The sequence below is a fragment of the Fukomys damarensis genome, unplaced genomic scaffold (genome assembly GCF_012274545.1).
Source record: "Fukomys damarensis isolate Sample0158 unplaced genomic scaffold, DMR_v1.0_HiC HiC_scaffold_16, whole genome shotgun sequence".
NCBI lineage: Eukaryota > Metazoa > Chordata > Mammalia > Rodentia > Bathyergidae > Fukomys > Fukomys damarensis.
In genome coordinates this window covers 45559789-45584979 of record NW_022900928.1, presented here as the reverse complement: position 1 = coordinate 45584979, position 25191 = coordinate 45559789, and the positions used below count along the sequence as shown (strand labels likewise).

Here is a 25191-nt window from a genome sequence, read left to right as displayed (position 1 = left end):
AATTTATTTATGAATACTTGGTAACAACACATTTTAAATATATCAATAACTTACAAAGGTCAAACCTTTCTGTGACTCTATTAAACTAATTGGTCAAAAGTGCCTCAGTTTGCAAGAAAAATAGGTAAGGGTGAGGGAGAAAATGTAAGGAAAGTAAAGGAGAACTAAAGCCCTGGAAGTACAGCACCCTCGACAGTTGGTCCAGTGAATGGGAGACCAGCAAAGTTCAGGTTCCCAGCAATCTTAGTGGAACCTAGTTCTGAGACATAGTGTCCAGTGGATGAACCCTCAGCTGAGATGCATAAGTTACCAGAGCTGAAAAATATCCCAAGGTCTCGGAAGAAGGACAAATATGGCAAATTTAGTAATTGCCACAGGCTGGGCAGCATCTGGAGGTATCACCGGAGCATTTGCTTATGCATGGATCAGTGTCCTGCAAAGTGGTTCAAAGTTCAGTGAGTTACCTATGACAGGCCTCAGCAAGCGTCCAGAGAGCAGAGTAGTGGGCTATGAAGGCAGCCCCTCAGTTTAGCGGTCAGAGGTCAAGGTACATTCTGAAGCTGTAGCAAGATATTGTAGTCCAGGGCTCTTAGGTACAGGGTTGACCATCAAAGCTCCGTGCGCAGGTTGCAACTGAAGCTCTGAATCCAGAGCGGTGTGTTCCTTGACCACTGACCTGCGCCTCTTGGCTAGGGCCTGGTGGATCGGCTCCTGAACGCTTAGTCGCCGGGGAGGACGGCCACGGCGAAGTCTGCCAGGTGACAGGTGGGTATCCGGAGCAGACAGACACTGGGAGGGTGGTGGGGCTCTGTTGAGCTCTTGGGAGCTTTGCGCTGTGGCCCTGGACCTGGCAGCAGTGTCTCTGGCAGGTGGTCGCCCAGATCCACGAGGACGCCCACACCGACGCACATTCCTGCGGCAACAGATCTCACTGCGGGAGGCCACGTGCAGAGGGGGTTGCAGGGCCTGGCGAAGCCTGAAGTGCCTCAGGCCCAGTGAAGCTCTCCTGGCTGCACGGACATCCTTCCAAGGGATCAGCTCCTGCTTCTGGGGAGCTATGAGCTCCCTGTGGTCCACTACTGCCCGGTCTTGACCCCGTTTCCAAAGCTCATACCTCTCAGGTTGCAGGATGCGCACAAAAGCATCCATGGAAAAGCTGACCCTCGCCTCCCCACAGCTGCACTGAGATGCCACTTTTCCATAATCGATCCACCTCGGGGTGGCAAAATTGATGGCCTCTGCACAGTTGTAGCCATGGTTGAAGCCAGCGTGGTAGCCATAGGGAAACGTCACCATGAACTCCCCAGCCTCCTGAGTCACACAGCTGAAGGGGATCCCATTGTCCTTGAGCACTGTGGGTGAGATGAGAGCCACCTTGTGCCTCAGGAAAGCCCCACAGCTCCGGGAGCTGCCTGGGAAAAGCTCCCTGGCCAGGAGCTCCAGGCGCTGGCCATGCTCTGGGGGCACCGCATACCAAGTTTTGGGCTCCCCAAAGTGCAGGTAGTTGATGCTGTAGAGGTCCATGTCCTCCGTGTGCCACGCAAACGTGGTCTTCCACATACCAAAGTACAGGTAGGGTGTGTTGACTCCCTCGATGACAACTCCACATTCCTGCTCCAACAGATCCTGAATGGTTCCCAGGCACCCGAGGTTCCACTGCTTTGTGTTTTCATCAAACAAGGAACCGCTGATGTCAGCACCATAAATTGGGGAATCATAGAGGCGATTCTTCCAGTATTTTCTCTCCAAATCTTCAAAATTCCGGTGTGGAGGAGTCTGATACTTTTTACTATTTGCCAGGTGGTGGTACTCGCCCACTGTCATGGCTTTCTTCCTTTTATGGTATTGCGTAAACACACCCGCCTGCCCAGAGACCACCTGCTGCAGAGGAGTGGCTATTATGAGGTCACTGATGTTGTCATAGGACTCTCTGGCTCTCCACCCCTTGGGAGGAATGACCTTGGCTAGGCCAGCTCTGTGTGCACCCTGGGATTCCATGTAAGTAATGTATTTATCAAAATCATTAAACTCTTCTTTGGTTGGATGAAATATCATTATGCTACAGCTTGGATTCTCAGCACATCTGTTCTTAGACTTCATAGTTTCGATTTAATAGAAAGCAACCTCCCGGTGTTTAGATATGTTCTAGATAGTTCTAGAGGATGCAGGAAAATTCTACTTCTTAATTTTAGTTTCTATAGGTATGAGGCAACAGGATCTACCAGTCAACTTTTTGCAAATGAATAATAATCTTTCTTAGGCTTCTTGATTGATGAGTATTGTCCAGGCACCAGCTTTGCCCTGACACTGATGGTCACTCAGTTGGTACCTGGTTCTGTCCTCTTGAGTTCTACTGAATTACCCAGACCTGGGTGGATGACTCAAATATACAAGGTATGTTTTCATGGAAGTATCTAAAACAAAATCTGAAAGATATAAAGATTGAAAAATTAACGTTTGGAAAAAGTTATTGAGAAACTACAAATTAAACACCACAATGAGATACTCTCATTTATTTTTTTTTTTTAGATACTCTCATTTAAAAGAAAGGATAAATTTTACATGATTATCAATTCAAGAGATGATGTCGATGTGGATCAAAACACTAGGAATTCTCATACCTTACTACAAGGAATACAAAGCACTATAAATCACTCTGGAAACTATTTTTTTTTCTCTCATTGAGTTTATTGGTACATTTTAGGTATTCGGTACAGTTACATTCATCATTGGGATCTTGTTCCTTTGCATGACATGTCTTGATTCTCATTTTTTCCCCCTTGGGAACTATTATTTGGATAGTATCTTCTAAACTTGAACATATACATGTGCTATGATTCAACTCTTCTATATGCCCAGGAAATGTATAAGGTTATGGACTGAAAGTCACATCTAAAAATGCTTCTAACAACATTATTTCTATTAACCAAATACTGTAAAAAACCCAAGTGCCCGTCAACATTACAAATGACAAGTACATTATAGTACTTTATATTCATACAATGGAATACTATATATCAATGAAGATAAACAAGATATATAAAAATACAGGTATAGATTTTATAAAGATTATACTGAACAAAATTGTTAAAATTCAAGAGAATACGTATTACCTGATTCCACTTATATGAAAATCAAAAGGTGACAAAGTAATCTATGTTCAGAGTCAAAGTACTGGTTACCTTTGGGGAAAGACAGGTTGTGAGCAGGGACCTAACGTAATGATGATCTGCTCTTAACCTGGGTGCTGGTTATATGCCCATCAGAATAGCTCCTGGTGATAACATCAAACTATGGTTATTTTCACAGGCTTCTGTATGTCAGTTTAAAATATAATTTGGACAAAAACCATGAAAGACAACTAACAGAAATATTTTATTATATTAAAAAAGAAGAGTGAAAATAAGCGAACAAAATATTCATTTGAAAAAGCTAGAAAATAGAATTTGAAGGGAGGGAGGGGTAGTGAATAAATAACAAAGAATCCGGATCATGCATTTCCTTAACTGATATTGCACTCCCTATGGCTTGCATAAACTGGGAGCATCCCTAAACAGACACATCCACTATGATAGTGTTTTTTCCTCATTGAGAAGGGCAATCCAAAAGATATGAAACAAGCAAACAGTGTTTAGTCAGGGTTAGAATTTTTTCCAGGCAAGTATGATGATACAGAAAGGGAACATTGGGTGTTATTGGATTTATGGAAAATCAACAGAATGATCATAATAATGGTTATTAAATCTATCCTGGTCCAGGGATTTAGCTCAGCGGTTCCGCCGCCTGCCTTGCAAGTGCAAGGACCCGAGTTTGATCTCTGGTACCAAAAAAATATAAATAAATAAATAAATAAGTGAATAAATAAGTAAAATAAATCTATCCTAGATAAAAAAAATGATAACATGAAGGTAGTGAAGGAGAGTAAAACAATACATGATTTTGTGTGTTGACACACTAGGTCAAAGGTAAGTTACAAAGAGAACAGGATACTTTGAACAAATTTTTAAACTAAGGAATTCGTTCATTGAATCGCTTTTTAAAATTGGTATCTCAAAACCTTCGTGAATTTTGACTTTATGGTACTGAACTTTACACTGATTCCCTGTCCCCACATTCTCTCTACCAAAGTATTCCTTCTTTCTCAGTTCTTGAAGTTCTTCCCTTTTCTAAATAAATGAACTTGGCCTTTATCTTTATCACTTCATCAAAACACCTTATCTTTTTCATCTCCTATAGTTCTCTTTTGGCACTTCTACCTTATATACAATAATAACCACCTTTTTTAGCCCTTGATTTTGTCATGTCTTTTTGTTGTTGTTTTTGTTACTGGGGATGTAACTTAGAACCTCAGGCTTGAGGCAAGCGGTGGCGCCACTGAGCTAAATCTCCCACCCTGTCACGTCTTTTATTAGGTACTTTCTATATAGTACTCCTATTCAAACTTCACAAGTATTCCTCGAAGTTGGTACTGTCAGTGTCCCATTTTACTGAGGACGAAATCAAGGTGCAGAGAAATTTATATTTAACTCAACAGTTTGTGCTCTCAATCTCGAGTTATGCTGTACCTATTTTTTCTTCCATATGGAAGTATTTTGAGGGTATGATCTGCCTTGCACATCGGTGTGTTTTCCAAAGGATCTTAGTACCTTTTATAATGTAGGCATTCAGAAAATCTTGTAGTAGAGAAATGATTAGTGAAGCTATCTGGAACATACTTCTCTCCTTAGCCTCACCCCATCTTTCTTCCTGCTTTCCTCAAAGGAGAGGAGACATATATTTCTTTCCAGGGCTGGTATCTCCCATTGAAGTACTTAAATCAGCACTTTCCACAAACCGTAAGACTATGGTCAATTAAGTGATGACTATGATTTTTCTCTCCGTTAAATCATCAGTAATCACTCTTCTTCCTGACTTAAGCTTCTGTCCTTTTTCAACTTTCACCTTCTTTTCTGTACCGAACGTGTTAAAAACATAAATCTTTACATGTATGAACCCATTTCCTTATTTCTCTCTCCCTCTCTTTCTCCCTCTGATTCTGCCCCATCTTACTACTCAACTTGTTCTCAGTAGATCATCACATTGCCACCCAAATGCTGTGCCAGGAGTTACCATGTGCCTTTCCACATCACTGGTTCATGGGACAGCTCCCCTTTCTGGCCTCTAGGGCACTAATATCTCTTCCCTTTCTCTTTATTTCCACCTCCTCTTCCTATCACATAAATGCAGATTTATCCAAAGCTCAATTCCCATCCTTTTTCATTTTCTTTCTTTTCCACTAAGTATCCTATTTATGTTCGTGGCTTTTCTTACTATTGCATTATTTATTACAGAGCTTTCTCTAATGCTGAAGATCTCCTGTACTTCTGCTTTGTTTCTGCATCTTGGATGGTCCACTGGGCCCTGAAAGTTAGCCTGCTAAGTACAAATTGGTTATTTTTTTCCATAAGTTAATATTTTGTCTATGTCTTTCTTTATGCCAATGATAATACAGTTATCCTAGTCACCACTGACATCTCCCTCCCTCCAGATATAGTCTGTGACACAGGATCCCATGATAGTCTAAATTTTTGTAATATCTATTCACATGTTTCATTCTCTTTCCTCTGAGAATTTGCTCTAAAAACCAAAAAAGGAAATTTCGGAGTATTAAATATCAGAAACTTAAATACCATATTGAGTGTCTTTCCTCCAAGAAATAATAAAATACTATTAATATCACACAAGTCCTTTTCATATTGAATATACAATTAAAACAATCTTTGAGGCCAGGGGTATAGCTCAGTGGTTCCACTGCCTAACTCGAAAGCAGAAGGTCCCCAGTTCAATTCCTGGTACCAAAAAAAAAAAAGAGTAAAATAATCCTTGAGTTCAGCATTTTCTTTTTTTTGTTTGTTTGTTTGTTTTGTTTTTTGAGACAGGGTCTCACTATGTAGTTGAGACTGACCTGGAACTCACTATGTAGCCCAGGCTGGTCTTGAACTCACAGCGATCCTCCTGCCTCAGCCTCCTGAGTGCTGGGATTACAGGTGTGCGCCACCACACCCGGCCAGTTTAGCATTTTCTATTTATTTATAAACTACATTTTTCCTTTTTATATATGTAAGAATTTCAAGAATGAAGCAACATCCCCTTATTTAGTCTTCAGATGTTGCTATCTAAAGAAAATAATCTGGTAACTCTGCTCACTGCAAAACCGCTCAAAATCTCCCTAGTACAGTAAGAGTGTTAAGCCTTCAGTATTCCAGCCAAATGTGTCATTTCTCTCTGTAGTTTAAAATGGTTATTGTGAGACTGTCTTCTTTCATCCATCAAGTGGAACCACAAGCTACCAGTAGAGAATAATCACTCTGTCACTTCAGATAGTCATCCTTTTTATCCCTATCTATAGTGACCGTGGTAACGTGGAATTCTTCATCTAAGGAAACTTGACAGTCTGACAATTGAAGAAGGTATTTTCTTCCTATCAGAATGATTAAAAAACTTGAAGGATTTTCTGGACCAAGAGTACTGTATTTCTTCTACATCTTAAAAAAAATTGCCTCCTAAACTTCCCTGCTCTTTGTGTGTCCATGTGAGTGTGTGTGTATATGTGTGTGTGTGTGTGTGTGTGTGTGTGTGTGTGTGTGTGTATTTTAAGCTGGGAAGAATGAGAAATGAAGTTGGGTAAGCTTAATAGCCCCTTCACTGCAGATAATACCTAAAAGGCAGCAGTAGAGGAAAGCCCCTTTGTCTTTCAAGTTACATATACAGCATATACCAAATCTATTACTTCAAATAGGGAATTGTTGGCAAAATGCCTTAAATACTAGTCATTGTTTTTTCTGACAGTCAACATCTAAATGCTGTATTGAAATTTTTTCTTTAGAAAATTTAGTAAGTCTTAGCTGGCTGTGGTGGTACACCTGTAATCCCGCTACTCTGGGAGCTTGAAGAAAGATCTCAAATTTGCACCCAGCCTGAACAACTTAGTGACTTAATGAGACCCTGTCTCAAAAATTTTTTTAAAGGGCTGAGGATGTAGCTCAGTGCAAAGGTCCTGGGTTTAATCCTCAGTACTGAAAAAAATAAGTGTATTTATCACTCACTGAAAGTAATTTATAACCATAATATTTGACAGCTGAAAAATACTATTTTATGGAGACAAGTGATTCCCTCATTAGACAGTTATTTTGTTTTTACTTTTTCACAATTACTACCAATCACTTACACTTAAATATTTATCCTGTGTTTCAGTACCTAAAATAGTATATCTAGTAAAATACTGATTGAATGAAATTACTTACAGTACCTAATTTATAAAGTTGCTTTACTGTGTGATTAAATATTTTAAGATCTTTTAATACACAGATGAAAACTTTCCTGCAAACTTGAGCAAACTTTTTTTTTGTTTGGAATACTTTGGATTAAATTCAGGGCCCTCACACTGAGCTACATCTCCAGGGCCTTTTTTTTATTTTTTATTTTGACAGGGTCTTCCCAAGTTGCTAGATTGCCCCCGGCTGGGCTTGAATTTGTGATCTCCTACCTTAGCCTCTAGGAGTGCAGGAATTACAGGCATGCACCAACACACATGCCTGAAGAACCTTATTTTGGTGGGGGGAAGAAACTTTTACTCACTTGGTGAATATAAAAGTGTAGCTCAAGTTGTACTTCACACTTTTTAAATTATCACTAAGGTTTTTATTTTTTCATGAACACTAGCCTCTTGGATTTTATTGTAAGTATTTCTTTATACATTTTGCATATTTTCTCTTATACAATCCTAGTATGTTTCCTCATCTATTTAGGATTATTTTCCATACTCATTATATGAATAGTTTATATGTTAAACCCTTTGGTAAATGTTAACAGTTTTCACCAACTTGCTACTTTGTTTAATTTATATTTCTTCAATTTTTACTTAATATAATAAAAATGTTTTGACATATATTTCAATTATTTAGTTTCTGAATATACTTATGCATATGAGGGTCATAAACATTAATTTTCCCCCTTTGTATGTTTATTGTACTTTTAATTCTGATTTTCAATGAGTTTATTAACTTTTTGGTGCTGGGGATGGAACTCTGGTCCTTGCACTTGTGAGGCAGGCAGTGGCACCACTGAGCTATATCCCCAGCCCGTAAGTTTATTAACTTTTAAAATTGCTCCATGGTATTGATGTAAGAATGGCTATAAGGAGAATATATTCTGTTTTCTAGTTCTTTATAGGTAAACTGTTCTTTGTCTCAATGTTCTTAAATTTTATTAACCTCAAAATCTTTGATGATACAAAATTTTTGAGCTACTTCTCTGGTTTCTTTCTGTATTCTTTTTCCTCTGTACATAACTCATGTTAATTGGATATTGGACTGCTCATAGATTGCACTTCTAATTTTCATCTTTTCTCCCTATCTTTTGAAAATTTCCTCTTTTGAAAAATTTCCTTTATCTTGTAAAACTTTTATTTTGTTCTATTCATTTCTCTTGTAAAATTTTAAATTTCTAATGTGCCCTTTCTGTTCCCTTAGCTTTTTGCTAGGTGACTTTTGGCTTTTTTGTTTCTTTTCTTTCTTATTTTCTTGTTTTTGTTTTATGGGTGCATTTCTTAATTGCCCCCAAAATATTAAAATACCAATGGTTTGGGGAGTTTTATTGTTTCTTTGAAATTGCTCTCTCCTCTTTTTGGTCTCTTATCTGTCATGTTTAAGACTCTTCTCAAAAGTCTGATAGTCCTTGGTTCATATAGTATAGTTTGTATATAAAAATACAGACCATAAAAGCTTATTAGAAGCTAAAGGTGCATGACTGGGTTTGAGAACATTTTCCTGCATAGTGATCTGGCTTTTTTCCAGGTGAAGCCCCTATGCTGCTACTTCTAAGGCTGATCATAGTCAACAGGTCTGACCTTTCTCCTACAGGCAAAAGGTCTGGATTCCCCATGAAAGGAAAAGAAAAAAAAAGGCCTAAAAGTTCCAGAATCCAAGTTTCAGAGTTCACTTAGCTTGCTTCCCCCATGGTGACCACACTCTCAATAGTTCCTGGCATTTCCACTCCAAGAGACTACCTTCCCACTCACAGTAGAAAATGAAGATCAGTCTTTTGCCAGGATCAGAAAATGGCAGTTTAATTGGCTGAAAGTGAGGACTTGGGGCTCTATATGGTTCTTAGACAGACTTTCAACAAATAATCCTCATCCTCATGCCAACTGCCACTTCCAAAGATACCCAATGCCATGAATTCCTAAGCCTTTTGTGTTCTATAGAGAGAATTGTGTCGTGTCTTGGCTTCTGTTCCTGCCAATGTAGGACTCAACTTTCCAGGTTGATCAATCAGTTTGTGCTTCTTCATATGATTTCCAACTGCCAAATTTTGCTACTACCTTGTGTCCTTTATTACTTTTGAACTTTGTATGTTTATTTCTTAAAACACAAATCCTGTTACTGTCATTTAGTTAGGTTTGGGAAGTAGTAAAAAATGACTAACAATTGATGATTCCCATCTTTATTGCTGTTTTCCCAAATGTATCTCTTGACACCTCCTTATACAAATTCTGGGCTATTGTAGAATATGTGTAGTCATTGGCCCTGATTCTGTCTTCCTTAACTTCTTTCTCCATTTTCCTTTTAAATTACAACCCCTGCCTTCCAGACCAGTGTGGGGCTTTGCTACATAAAGAATCTTTCTTTACCAGTCCGATACCTTAGTTAGGATTCTGCCCTCTGTACTCTGTGGGCAGCACTGTTTGCCTGGGCCATTTACTTGGTACTTAATATGAATTGTTGAGGTGGAAGCTCTCCAGAATGTATTTGAGAGGCAGCTTTAATCTCTACTGGGCACTTATCTAAGATAATAAATATCTCCCAGGAGATGTTTTTGTTTCTTTCTCCAAGACATCTGCCTGTCTCTGCCCCACAAGCTTCAATATTCCTTTCTTGATTAGCTTCACAGCATAGAAAAGGTAAAAGGATGACTTTTGCTGTACCCTTTGTGCCTACAAATGCCAAACTTTTGTGTGCATTCATTATTTAGGCACATCCAGAAGGTGTGTGGCCATAGAGCTGAAAGATGCATGGCAGGAAGCATCAAGTATAAGTAGCATAAATCCTGAAGTTGGGATTTGGCCTTTAAATCCAGAGACTTAAGTGCCATATTAGGAGTCACTGTGACATATACAATAAAATGAAAGATAAAATAAATTGAGCATGGAATTATTTACCTTATTTGAGTCACCTCTATTTACTTTTAACTGTTGTATGGATATTACGGCAGTATAGTGGTATGTGGTAGCAAAAAGGCAGGAGCCAAATGTCTTCCATAAGATATACAGCCGATGAAAGCAATAACTAATATATCCTGCCTTGAATTGTCAATAAACTATAAGTACCTTTTTTTTTTTTTTTTTTTTTTTTTTTTGGTACCAGGAATTGAACTCAGGTCCTTGCCGCAAGGCAGGTGGCAGAACCACTGAGCTAAATCTCCCACCCGACATTTCTTGAGTGGCATGTATCCTGGTTCTTGGACTATCCCAGAGATTCTGTAAACTACTCAATATTTAAATAACAATCCCCTTGGCTTAAACTAGTTAATTCTGTAGTATGTAACTAAAAGAACCCTGTCTGATTTCCCCTCCATCATGTCTATTCCTCACATTCAATCATCATGCATTCTAGCAGTTTTTCCTGTTATGTTCTTCCCATGTTTTTAGACTTTTCAATTTTAGACAGAGCAGTCAGTCAAGCTATAAAAGACATGCATTTTCTTCTCCTATCCCAATAAACATAGACTACCTCTGACCCTTTCATATAGCTGTTTCAAAATTTTAGTTAAAAACCTGAATTTTTACCACATAGAATGTCACAGCTGCTTCTTGTCATGTGCTGTAATTACATTGCCACTTGTACAAATATTATCCTATATCTGAAAATTGCCTTCTTTCATTGGTTTTGTTTTATATATATTGATTCATTCCCAGCAATTTAAATCTCCTAAATGCATAAAACACAACAAGTACTAAAGCAGGTTTTACTCCTCAAAAGTATTTTTCCTGGAGCTTTCTTGACTCCGGACTGGTTAGTCTTGAGGTTGTTGCACAGCCTGCATCCCAATATATTTATATCCATCATAATCCAGAGGATTACTTTTCCCTATTATGTTAGATCTCTCAATCCCCTCCATCTCAGTTTCTTTCTTGTTTACTCATTTGTGTTGATAAAGCACAGCCATCAGGAGTATCTTTGAAAGCTCCATTAGAAGATGAAGTAGCTCACAGAATCTCCAAAAGGTCCAGAGTAGGGTTTGAAGATTGTACAGCCAGGAATCATATCCAACTTATCTAACAATGGCTGTGGAGATATTCACATTATCTCCTCACATTGAAGCACCAAAGACATTTTCAACCAGAATCTATGCCACTTCTGCCTCTGAAAGCTCAGTTTCCTACCACCCTTCTCCAAAAGCAGATCCTATGCAAAATCCACTTCCTTCAATTTCTTCAGTTGAGGTCTTTCATGGATGTGTCTGACTGGGAGAGCCTCCTAGGTCATAATCTGTTTAGAACATAACTATGCCTTTTCTTAGATGCTGGAAAACTTGAGTTCTAGCTTCAACTTTGGTATGGTAGGGCTCATAATGAGGACATTTTCTCAAATATAAAAAGGAAATTTTAAACTTATTGAGTGCCCACACAGCTGTTTATTAGATTTTGCACATCTGAAAATATCTTTGTTCTACTCTCATGCTTTTCTTTCAGAATTGTGGAGACATGCCTTTATTGAATTCTATCTTCTCAAATCCAAAACCAGTCTGTTTTCTGATCTTTCTTATACCATCTGTTTTCTCTTCTAAAGTAGAAACCAGTATCTTCCTTGCTGTGAAATTGGTTTAATTATTTTTATGTATGCTTTTCCATTCCACCTTCAGTTCTCTTCTATTTCTTTCTCTATTGTTGTACATATGTACATACAATTAGTTGGATATCAAACTTTTTGACTGGTCTTTGAAATATCTTTTTTCTCTTAGTTTCAAACACTTTGTTCTGTTATTTGCCAAACCTATCAATTTTTTTCTTTTTTATTCAGTTTATTGGTACTTTTTAAGTATACAGTACAGATACATTCATCATGGGATCTTGTACACTTACATGACAGATCTTAGTTCTCATTTTTCCCCCATACCCTTGCCCTCCCTTCACCCCTTCCATCCTATCAATTATTTTTAATTTCCAGCAATTATTCTTGTTTTCTGAATATCCTTTTTATTACAGATTGTAAAAATGTTTCCCATGGCTGTAGATTTTTCTCCTTTCTCTAGTAATATTAATTATTGTTATACTTGATTTGTCTTTAAGAACCAGGCCTGAAAGAGCTGGATTTGCCAGGCATAATAGTAAGCTTCACAGAGAACACTTTAATAAGGCTCTAATCATTTCCTTTGGGGCTAGAGACACCTATCAGTAACTGAGGCTAAGAATCTAACAAAGACTAAGTTTAGACATTTATCTAATTTGAAACTGGGGCCCAGAAACCTATGATGCCTGAGTTCTGTTTAGATAAATATTAAAAAAAAAGAAATTAGAACCTATAATAAAATCCTTCATTCCAATCAGTGAGAATTGAGACTTTATATTTCATATTTGCTTCAAGTAGTTTTTTGAACAACTTTATTGATATAATTCACATAACACAAAATTCATCCATTTTAAGTGTACACTTGAATGGTTTTCAATATACTTACAAAGCTGTGCATGCATCACCACAACCTAATTTTAGAATGTTTCCATCACTCCAGAAAGGACTTTGTTCCCATATGCAGTCACAGCCCATTTCCACCTTCACATCCAGGCAACCACTAATCTACTTTCTACCACTATCAATTTGCCTATTCTTAATATTCAATATAAATGGAATAATATAAAATGTGATATTTGATGTCTGGCTTCTTTCAGCATTTTTTTGAAGTTCACTTATGTTGTAGGATGCATCAGTATTTTGTTTCTTTTTATTGCAGAATAATATTCTATGGTTATAGCACATATTCATTGACCAGTTAATGGACATTTGAGTTGTTTACATTTCATGCTACACTTTTCCAAAGTAACTCCAACGTTTTTTACTCTATTATCACCATAAAATAGAGCTCCAATTCTCTGACATTCTCACCAATACTTATTATTGTCTAAAAAGTATAGTAATTCTTGTGATTATGAAGTCATAATTACTGATTTTGATTTACATTTCCTTAATGATACTGAGCATCTTTTTTTTTGTTTTTTGTTTTTGGTTTTTGAGACAGGGTCTCACTACATAGTCGAGACTGACCTGCAACTCACTATGTAGCCCAGGCTGGTCTCAAATTCAAAGTGATCCTCCTGCCTCAGCCTCCTGAGTGCTGGGATTACAAGCATGTGCCACCACGCCCAGTTTCCCCTAAAGTTTTTATAGTTTAGCTTATATTTAAATCTATAATCAAATTTTGCTTAATTTTTGTGTAAGGACCCAAATTCATTTTTTTGCACGTGGATATCCAATGGCACCACTTGAAGATTATTTTCTGCTACTGAATTGTCTTGAAACTTTTGTTGAAAATCAATTCACAAAAATGTAAGAGTTTATTTTGGACTTTCAACATATTGTCTTGAGCCTATGTGTACTTTTTTGGGGGGGTACCAGGGATCAAACTCAGGTCCTTGCGGTTGCAAGGCAGGAGGCAGAACCACTGAGCCAAATCCCCAGCCCCTATGTCTATTTTCATACTGTACTAGTATTGTAATTATCATAGTTTGGTAGCAAGTTTTTAAACAGGAAAATGTAAAGTCCTCCATATTGTTCTTTTTCAAGATTATTTTTGGCTGTAATGGGTCTTTTATGTTTCCACATGAATTTTAGAATCAAGTTTTAATTTCCGACAGGAGGAAAACAGCAGATATTGTAAGAAGGATTACTCTAAATTTGTATATCAAGCTGGGCATGGTGGTGCACACCTGTAATCCCAGTACTCGGGAGGCTGAGGCAGGAGGATCTCTGTGAGACTAGCCTGGGCTACAGAGTGAGTTCCAGGTCAGTCTCACCTACATAGTGAGACCCTGTCTCAAAAAAACAAAAACAAAAAAATTTTTTTTTTGTATATCAACTTGGGGAGTATTATAATCTTAACATTAGTCTTCTGCCCCATGAACACCAAGTATCTTTTATTTAGCTTTAGCTTTTAACATTTTGTACTTTCTAGAGTATAAGTCTTGGATTTTATTAAATTTTCCCCAAACATTTTATTCTTTTTGACAATATTGTGAATAGACATTTCCTTAATTTCATTCAGACTTTTACTAGTGCATAGAATTCACTGATTTTTGTAAACTGACCTTGAATTTGAAACCCTGATGAATTTTCTTGGGTTTTATTAGTTTTTTAGTTTCTTATAATTTTTAATATGTAAGGTCATGTTATCTGTCAATAGAAATGATTTTATTCCTTCCCTACCAACCTGGATGCATTATTTTACTTGCCTGATTCTCTAGCTACTTTTAAGTAGAAGAAATAAATATCTCAGATGAAGTATATATTCCATTTATATTCCAAATCCCAAGCCACTTTCTCTTTTTCCCTTCCCATTGGTAAAGACAACCATGAATTTGGTACATTTCCATTTCTGGATAGTTTTTCATTTGTATTTGTGTGTGTGTGTGTGTGTGTGTGTGTGTGTGTGTCTATAATAGAGTGCTATGTTGTGAATCTGCTATTTTAATTTTATATAAATAATATGAAAATCTGATCTTTTACTGCAATTTTAAAATTCAACTTTAATAGTTTTAATAAGTTCCCATATATGTATATATACATATATGTGTGTACGTATATATTTTAAGAATGTATTTTATTAATGTATATCTCTTGGTGGGATTTAACATTACTTCCAGTGCATCCTATTACAAACAATACCGATATGTCTTTGTGCTTATATATGATTATCTACATTAGATAATTTGGCAAGTAACATAGAAACTAAATTCTGTATTTTACTAGGTAATGTCAAATTGCTCTACCTACTGGCTACCCTAAAACATAAGCAATACAGTAGGAGAGCTTGTTTCTCTATAACTCTAGGTGCAATCAATGTCAGCTTTTTGGTTTTTGGCAGTTTGGTTAATTTATATCCTTTTATTATTTTATTATTAACATCATTATAAGGTGGCCTATTGAGTGGTGATGTCAAATACCTTTTCATTGATTTACTGACCTTTTCTAGATTTCAGATCTGTGACTCACCAATTATCTTTTAATTGTTTTTTGTTAGGTTGCCTTTTAAAACTTCTTCTACTGATTCATAAAAGATTTTTAAGTGTTTGGGATACTAATTCTGTATCTCTTGTATTTTCGCAAATAGGTTATTCCAGCCCACCATCTCCATTTACAGTCACAAATATTTTTCTAATTAAGTGTAATCAAATTTGTTAAGCATTTTTATTAGGACTCTTTCTCTATGTCCAATTTGTAACCCACTGCTTTGAGGTCACAAAAATTGTATCTTCTTACAATTATTTTCTTTTTTATTTTTATTTGGTTTCACTCATTTGAAACACTGCATTGCTGTTGGGGGGCAAGGATCACTATTTTTGGTTTTGGCTATTTTAGAAGTTCAGTTGTCTATTACCATTTTCCCCCTTGAGTGGGAATCCTCCTCTTTCATATGCTAAGTTATAATGTAACAGATCTCTTCCTAAACTCTTCATCAGGCCCAATCATTTATTTGTATATTCTGTGACAATGTTACACTCATTTAATTACTATAATTTTATATTTTAGCATTGATAGTTGGGGTAATAGTCTCTACAGCCTTTTTCAGAATTCGACTAGATTTATAAACTTCAGCATTTATTTTAGAATAAATCTGTCAAGTTCTATAAAAATCCTCTGATTTGAATTAGAATTACATTGAAAGTAAAGAAGAATTTGAGGAAGATTTCCATAGCTCTTAGTGAGTGTTCCCATTCATTAACTGGTGTATTTGTCCCTTTATTCAGATCTTCATGTGTATACTTAAATACTAGTTTGAACATTCATTCTAGAATTTTCCATGCAGATTGCTATATTCTCTAGAAAAATGAAACCCAAAAAACTGTATCTCTCCCCTTTCTGCAACTCATACTTCTTATTCTATTTTGGAGCTGGGCAGGAATGAAAGCCCTAAATAACTAGATATGATCTTTAGTAAAACACTGAATGTTCGCTGAGACAGTAAGAATTTTACACTCATTTTACATTTTAATATGAGTGGTTCTAAACTTTAACATTAGAATACATCTTATCACTTATCATCTAATCTGAGAAATTTTTTGAGAGTAAAGGGACCCAAGAATGATAGACATAAACCAGAACGCTACTAAAATGTCAGTTAAAAAGCAATAGAAAATACAACTCTCTGTACTTTCACACTGTAGAATATAATTTCAAGTATAAAAACTTTAGAAAATTAACCCTAAAACTGTGGCTATAAAACAAGTTTTTATGAAAAAGAGTTAAAATAGTGATCATCATAACACAATAGTTAGAAATTAATAACAAAATAGATAACTTGTAGCCTTACAAAATTAAAAATACATTTAATGAAATGAAACAAAAAACACATTGGGAAATACTTTGATCTAAGTGAGAGTAAAAACACTACATTTAAAATCTTACAAGATACTGATAAACAGTACTAAAAGATAAATTTAAAGCCTTAAATAAATATTTAAGAAAGGGAAGATGGCTAGAAAAATAAATGAACATCTGAGGAAATTAGAAAAAAAAAAAGTGAAGAAAGTAGAAGGAAAGAATAAGGCCAGAAACTGATGAAATGCAAAGCCAATGTAACATAGTGAACAAACAAACCCAAAAGTTTTCTTTTTAATTCTAATAAAATTGAAAAATCTTTAGTAAAAATGGTGAAGAACAATATAAAAGACATAAATAACCAATATAAGGAAAGATAAAAGAACTATCCCTACAGATGCTGCAGAAAACTAAAAAGGAAAATATAGTATGAAACTTTATGTAAATACATATTGATTGAAATAAATTTTTAGAAAAATATAACAGCAAAACTGATACAAAGATATAGTACATTAAATCCATCCTTAACCAAAAAGGAAACTGAAGTAGTCATCCAATTCTTCCCCTAAAACTAGGCTTTAGGTGAACCTTTGAGGGAGATGTAAATCCAATCTTAGACAAGTTTCTGCAGCACCATTTTAGGGTAGTTGAACTTACTAATTTTGTCCTTTGTGCTTAGTTTATATTATTTATTGATTGAAAATGTCAGAAAAAGAAAGAATACTTCCTAACTCATAATACAAATTATATAAATCCTCCGTAAGAACAGTGAGAAAGAGAAGCAGATTTCTCTTTATGAATAGAGATACAAAATTCCTAAATAAAATTTGAGTAAACTAATTCCAGTAACATATGCATCATGATCCAGATGTATTCCAGTTATGAAAGGATAGCTGAAAAATTTAAAACTAAGAAATGATAAATTAATGCAGTAAAATATATTATAAGAGATTAAAAGGGAATCTCAGATGCAGAAAAAATTGATAAAATCAATCATTTCTTCAGCAAACTAAAAAAACTTTAATAGTAATAAAGCACATCTACCAAAATCACAAAAGTGAAAAATTAAAAGTTTTCCTTTGTAGTTTAGAAAAAAGAAAAAGATGCCTGCGATCAACATTTTTATTCAACAATGTCTTGAAAGTCCTCACCAATATAAGGCAGAGAAAAAAGAAGAAGGAAGGGGAAAAAGACTGAAAAGAAACAAAGTTGTCATTATTAGCAGATATGATTGTATGTGTGAAGATGAAGAGTAGACGCGCAAACTGTTTGAATTAACAAGATAGTTTGGCAAGTTCTCTGAATTTAAAATATCTATTTTAAAACTCAATACTACTTCTATACAATATCAACACAAAATTTAAGAAAGATGCCATTTACAGTATCATTAAACACTAAGTGGCACCTAAAACTAAAACATTTCTATGATGACTAATATATTAAATATACTTTAAAATATTTAACGATGACCTAAATTAATACAACAGTATATAACCTGCTAGTACATTTGGAGACAACATTGTAAAAATGTCAATTCTTCTTAATCTATATATTCAATGTTATCTTCATTAAAATACCAAAAGTGGCCGGGCGTGGTGGCACACACCTGTAATCCCAGCACTCGGGAGGCTGAGGCAGGAGGATCACTGTGAGATCGAGACCAGCCTGAGCTACATAGTGAGTTCCAGGTCAGTCTCAACTACATAGTGAGACCGTGTCTCAAAAAACCAAAACCAAAACAAAACAAAAGTATTTTTGTGGAACCTGACAAATGGCTCCTAAATTTTATACTAAAGTTAAAAAGACCAGGAACTGTAAAAGCACTCTTATAAAAGAGAAATGACATTAAAGACAGTTCAGCCAGATTTCAAATGCTGTCATTACATCATGTACGAAAATGAATTTCTGGTGTAGTTGTGGAAAGCCTAAGAAACCTTGTGAAGAAAATATTTGAGAAAATCTTTATGACCTCAAAGTAGGGACATTTTCAATCAAGAAATATCATACACTAAGCACAAAAGATAAGATTCATAAGTTTCAACTACCCTAAAATAAAATGAAATATTTTTATATATCACAGTTAGTATCAGGCCAGGGGTAGAGCGCTTTGCCTAGCATGCCCAAGGCCATATTTAATCACCAACCCACAAGATAAAAAAATCATTATAAAAGTATTCCAAAAGGAGAAGCCAAGAACTGCAAAATTATACATGCAACACAAGTACTAGAGAATATATATCCAATGTATTAAAAACTCATAGAAATACATTAAAAGAAAATTTGATAGAAAAGCACTTCACAAAAGAAATTTAAATATACAATAAGCATATAAATTACCAATCAAGGAAGGAAATATAAATTAAAATTTAAATGATTTTTTTTTTTTTGAGACAGGGTCTTATTAATGTGGTTCAAGCTAGCCTTGAACTCACTATGCTGCCAAGGCTGGACTCAAACTTGCAGTGATTCTTGTGTCTCAGCCTCCCAAGTGCCAGGATTACAGGCGTGCACCACCATGCCTGGCTTTTTAATGGCATACCTATATACTGCCGGATGAGATGAAAATGAAAAGTTGGACAAAGTGTGGAAAGATTATAGAATTGGGAGAGTTTCTATCATGCTTATGCAATATATAAATATATATGCATATAAACATATCTACAAATATATTTATATATTTAAATGTTAAATATATTTATAGATATATGTGAATACATATATTAATATATATACAAAGTGCACACATAATATACCTCTATACATTTAGTGGCATTATTTGCAATACCACCATAATAGAAATATAATTGATAGAATTCATGTAGTGCACATTTTTACACAATGAAATTCTATATAGCATGCCACAGCTACCCATAACACATATTGAGAGGAAAAATGCAAAACACAATAATATATATGATTCATTTATATAAACATTTAAAACTCTTAAGGTTCCAAAATTGGCAAGACTAAGTATGATTTAGAAATATATACACAGGCATTTATTGGAATTTATTTGGGGTCTTTATATTTGATTGGCTTTGGTAAATGTTCAAAGGTCACTGAAAATAGTGCAGTTCTATTTTGGCTGTAGGATGTCACATGCATATAAAAATACAATGAGCACATATACATAATACACACCTATATGCACACATATAACATATATATAACAGCAATGGCATTATCTACCAAGATGAATTTATGTTAAAAAAAATTCCCACCACAATCACAGATTGGTCAGCTCTCTCTTATAATTTCTTTCTGCTTCATATTTTCCCAGCTATGTGGTTATCTGCAAAAATGTTCATGACTGTAATATTTTCCAGTGAATATGTGTGATATAATAAGATATACCTTTTGTCCCTACTAATGTTATTCAATATAAAAAATATTTTTATAACATTGCTACATAAAATTTTTGTTTATAATTTGCCTGGCATGTCATTTTTTACCTTTTCATTTTCCATGCTTTAGTTTTTTAACTGTTTTAATATGTTTATTTCTAATTATGTTAGTAATAATAGTCTGGCCCACTAATGAGATGGTCCTGTGGTTAGGTTAGACAGACATCTTTAAGTTATAACTGTGTCAGTATTCTAGTGAATGACATGTCCTACACAGGCTGTTAGAAGCCACTTCTCTTTATTTCTCTATTTTTCTTACTTGCAACAACATATTAAAGCACTAGTTCTTTATATTAGAAAATATATTTTGAGATTAAAATTTCAAAGCATATTCATTATTTATATTACTTTATTTTAAAATGTGATTTCTGACTTGAGAGCATTGGAGGTTTCTTTCCCTATTTTGTATTAAAAGCCTCAAATATTTTTAAATAAAATGTTTACCTTTTGTGGGTTAGTAACATAAATAAGGGAGTTTACTAAAATTGAGGTAAGTGATTCCACTTGGTAGAAATGGAAAGAGACTGGAGTAGAGTTGTAACTAGACTGAGTAACTTAATTAGAATTTTGATGATATATAGAAAGTCTAATCATCACGATTTTTTTTTTTTTTTGGTACTGGGAATCAAACTTGGGTCCTTGTGCTTGCAAAGCAGGCAGTGGCATCACTGAACTAAAACCCCAACCCTCACATGATTTATTTAGTGATTTTCTCCCAAATAGAAATGATTTTTTGGGGGTCTTGTCATATCTTCATTTGAAATCAGGATTTCAGAATGTAAGTAATGTTTTCTCTTTAAAATATAATAAAGGTAATGACTTTATACATCAGAACATTTTTCCTGATAAAAACTCATTCATTCATCCATCCATCCACCCACCCATTCATTTATTCTCTCATATGTAAAATTTTTACTGGGCAACTGTTGGTGTCAGGCATTGTTTCAGATACTTGTCCTACACTACTGAGCAAACAAAGATCCTTGCCAAGGTAAAACTTATATTCTGCATGGAAGGGGTAGAGAAACAAAACTAATGTAGCATTATCAAATGATATAAGATCATGGGAAATGATTTATGTATGCCATGTAAAGAAAAAAGAGCAATGGAAGAAAGAAACATGAGTATAGGATTTTAGGGTACAAAAGGTCAGAACAGCTGCAATTTTAAATAAGGCTGTAAGGGTTGGCTGGTCCCATTTGAACAATGACAAATAAGAGAAGGAAGAGAGTTCTTGGTAAAGAAGATAGCTAATTCAAGGCCTCTAGGATAGACACAGTCATATACCTCCAAACAACACCAGGAAAGAATGTAGCCTTGAAAGGTACAAGCAAGTAATGAGTTAAAGAGGCAAGGGGAAGGCTAAACACACAAAACCTTGGAGGCCATTTGAGTACTGTACTTTGGTTCTTACTGTAAAGGTAATGGGAGCCAATGCCTCATTATCTGACTAAATGTCCTTTTCTTACAATCTCACCCTACAATATTAATTTTTTAAATTGTTACCCATCAAATGGTGTAATTCATTGTTAATTTCATTTTCCTCCTTCATATTTATTGTCTACTGTTGTTTTGGAGTTGCTTTTTCTGAATAGAGTATGCCTTATTTTATTGGGTTGTTTGTATTTTTATATTATGCATTTTACTATTAATAGCAATAATAACCTTTTCCATATTATACACATTACAAAACATATCTGCTAATCTAGCATTTAGCTTTCAGCTTTGCTTTTGACATCCTCTGATATAAAATTAATTTTATTTCTAAAAATTTTTAGCCCTCAGATCTCACAAGATTGTGAGACTACCCTTCACTGAGAGGGATTTACAATCTCAATCCAGGAAACAGAAAAAAAAAGAAAGAAAGAAAGAAAGAAAGAAGTGACAAAAGACTGAAAGGAAAGAGAAGTAGAAGATAAGAAAGGTAGAAAAACGTCTGGATAAAATTTTTAAATAGGTGTTTTAAAGTCCTTATTTTAAGACTCAGATATCTGTCTTGATTAAACATCTTTCCAAACCCTAGGTACCAAAGTTTCTCAAAATTTTCTTTTTATGATTTTTTTCCCTTTTGGGGTATTTTATGTGTAAACTCTGATGACAGAATATATTACTTCCTTCCACAAGAATAGCTGGTTTTACAATCACAATTATTACATATAACATCCTTTTCACATTGAAATAAAATACTACCCTTCTCATATTAAAAGAAAGGAGCATTTTCAAGGTTAAAATATTTCACACCATGTTCAAAGGATGGCAAGAATGATCTAAAAAAAATGGTGGTTTCGTAGATTTTGAGGAATAGGAAATATGGCAGGATGCCAGTCACTAACAAGGCTGGAGGAGTTAGGACGCACAGCACCGGGGAAGGGTTTGGAATGACCTCGTCTCTAGGAAAACATACAAAGCTGAGGATGTAGCCAGAGCCAAAGGCCACTTCACAGATACACTGAGAAGGGTGTGGAGGAATCATTAAGAGCTTCTCTTATCCCAAGGAAGTCAAACTATCTTCTACTCTCAAAAAGAGGAGAAAGGAAAAAGAGGTGGAAGAGATACATACAGTTGAAGAAAGAGGGGAATGTAGATACTATTATTGCAGAGGGGGAAGATAAACAATTAGTGAACATGAGCAAATTGGCAAGCATAATTAAGGGTCCAACTAGATCTTTGCAATGATAGGTTTAAAATAACAATTTATGAAAGTTTATATGATCTTTGCCAGCTAGGTTAGCTGATAGGATGAATTACGTTTTCAGTAAATTTTTCAACATTTGATTCCTTTTTAAAAAATATTTTCAAACTGCTTAATCAAAGGTTTTGTAATTGCATTTTCTTATTAGTACTTTCAGATCATTTAAGTTACAACTTTAGATTTTTTTAATTAATATTTTCACACGTTTTAGTTAAGAGTTAAATTTTGTGAAATGATTGATCACATGTTGGTGTTCATTAAATTATTGGGAGCTTATTTGATTACAGTTGGCAGTCAAAAGATTTGGTAGTTAAATGGATTGGGGTGACTCAACTTGGGGTTGATAAAGACATTTAGAATATACAACTGGATTTTTTTTTTATAACCGTGTCGTCTTGCCATTGTTACTCTATTCTTTTTTCACAGTGCATAATTCATTCAGTCATTCACTTATTCATTCAACAAATACTTACTCAGCACCTATTTTGTGCCAGACACTGTTCTATATGCAGAGGATACACCAGTGAACAAGAGACAAGGTTCCTGCTTTCCTGGAACTTATGTTCTAATACAGGAAGATAGACAATAATAATAAAAATAACATTAATAATGATAACTAACATTTATTCACCAAATACTGATGCTGAGACAATTCTAAGCACTTTACAAGTATTAATTTACTTAATCCTTAGAGTAACATTATGAAGTGGGACTAGAATTATCCTCATTGTAATATGAGCAAATTGTGGGCACAGAAAAGGAAAATAACTTGCCTACAGTTTACACAGCTAGGAAAGGTCTAAACTGGAATCTAGAACCAACACAGGCTAGGTCTCTTTCTAATGGTCTTGCTTTGTAACCTCTCAGACCAAAAAGAAGGAAATGAAACAAACATAAAACACCTAGGTAGTGTTTATAACTATGAAAATTTAAAACGGGGTGATGTGATGGTGTCCCTGGGGGTGCAAATAGAGATGTTAGGGAAAACCTTAAGTACCTGCAGTATCTGAGCTGAGACTTGAAGGATGACAGTAGAGTTATCTTGGGGCAGAGACAACAAAGAAAACCTAGCATAAACTCCTTTAAACATAAGAAATACCAACTTGACTACATCTAGAGGTTAGTATGTAAGACTAACTGATTAGAAGCCAAGTCTAGGATAAAGCAGGACCCAGACTCCGTGGGACCTCAGGTCACATTAAAAATGTGACTTTTTTTCTCAGCGCAGCAGAGTATGAAAAAGGAATATAACCTCATCAAATTGATAATTTTGAAAGATGACTTCCACAGCTACACGCAAAACTGTAGGACAAAAGAAGTAGGGAGAAGCATGAGAGCAATTGTAAGTGGAAGAGGATTACAGTTCAGATGAAGGTGATGCCATAGAATGGCATTTAGGGTAACTTTTGAAAAAACTGTCAAGACTTGCAAATGAACAGGATCAGAAAAGTGAAGAGAAAGAAATTTTGGTAGATGTCTCGGGATTTGGTTTGAGTTACTAGTATGATGGTAGAATCCTTTAAAATGTTTAAAATAGGGAGGGGTAGGAATACCTTCCCTAAGAGAAATCTACATTTGCATCTTGAACTTTGAGAAGTGACTTTTTTTACTTTTCTTTCTTAATTTAAATTTTTCAAAGAAATAACTTGAGAAAAATACTTATATGTTAAATTTTATGAGAACCTGATATATGAAACTAAGTTGGAAAAGCTGGATTTTTATTTAACAATTACTTATTAAGCATCTAACTCAGGCCCACCTGTGTGATAAGATACCAAAACAAACTAAGCCCTGCCCGCAGCGAGCTTTAGGATGAGAGGAGAGAGCACTGGTGACCCCCGCCCCGCGCCCTCACTTTTCGATGCCTCATTAAAACTTCACCTAACGCTTGAGTAGCCATTTTAATTCCATCTCGCGCTCCTGGCAGTTGGGCCCACCGTACTAAACGTTCAAGGTCGTCAACGCTAATAATGACATGTCCCCTCCCAGTTAACACTAAACGCTTTTTTAATAAAAATAAAAATTTTACAAACAATACGACAACCTTTGCTTTGAAGTCTAATATTTTTGCAGGAATGGTACCTTTATAAAGATCGTGGTTGCCCCCGTAACATATTTGTTCTTTCTTCATATCCAATTAAATGAAAACACTAGTTTTTCCGTAGCCCAACTCCCTAGGCTTGTTGGGTCTACCTCAGGAGAAAGGATGGAAGCAGGAGCCGATGAATTTAAACAGTTTGGAGTAATCCTAGCCGGGGACGTGGTGTCGGCTACCCGGGGCTTCCCATCCACGCAGAACCGGAATGGAGGAGTCTGGGAGGGGGTCGGGAAAGGAAAAGACGGAAGAGACATTAAGTAATTGGTTCTCCAAGGTATAAAATGATATTTAGGGTCTACTCTAAGGCACAGATTTCAAACACCCGCCCCCTGGGCTGCTTCGGCCCCGCCCCTTACTGTCGTCACGCCGACTTCCACCAAGGCCTCTGCGGATTGGTCGTGGCCTCCACCTCTGAAAACGAGAAGGCGC

General features: G+C 35.5%; 1 protein-coding gene across 2 annotated transcripts; it reads right to left on the bottom strand.

The window, feature by feature from the left end:
- Window positions 1-25190, bottom strand: Kdm4d (lysine demethylase 4D). Of its 2 annotated transcripts, XM_033764293.1 has the most exons (4): window positions 25119-25190; window positions 24747-24977; window positions 23138-23229; window positions 1-2426 (listed from the first exon to the last, which is right to left on the bottom strand). In XM_033764293.1, the coding sequence occupies exon 4, from the start codon at window positions 2098-2100 to the stop codon at window positions 529-531; it is 1572 nt and encodes a 523-aa protein (XP_033620184.1). In that variant the 5' UTR covers window positions 2101-2426; window positions 23138-23229; window positions 24747-24977; window positions 25119-25190; the 3' UTR covers window positions 1-528. The 2 variants fall into 2 exon arrangements, with proteins under 2 accessions (XP_033620184.1, XP_010631954.3); XM_010633652.3 differs by lacking the exons at window positions 23138-23229; window positions 25119-25190 and having other exon boundaries at window positions 24747-25104.
- Between the last annotated feature and the right edge of the window lies 1 nt (window position 25191).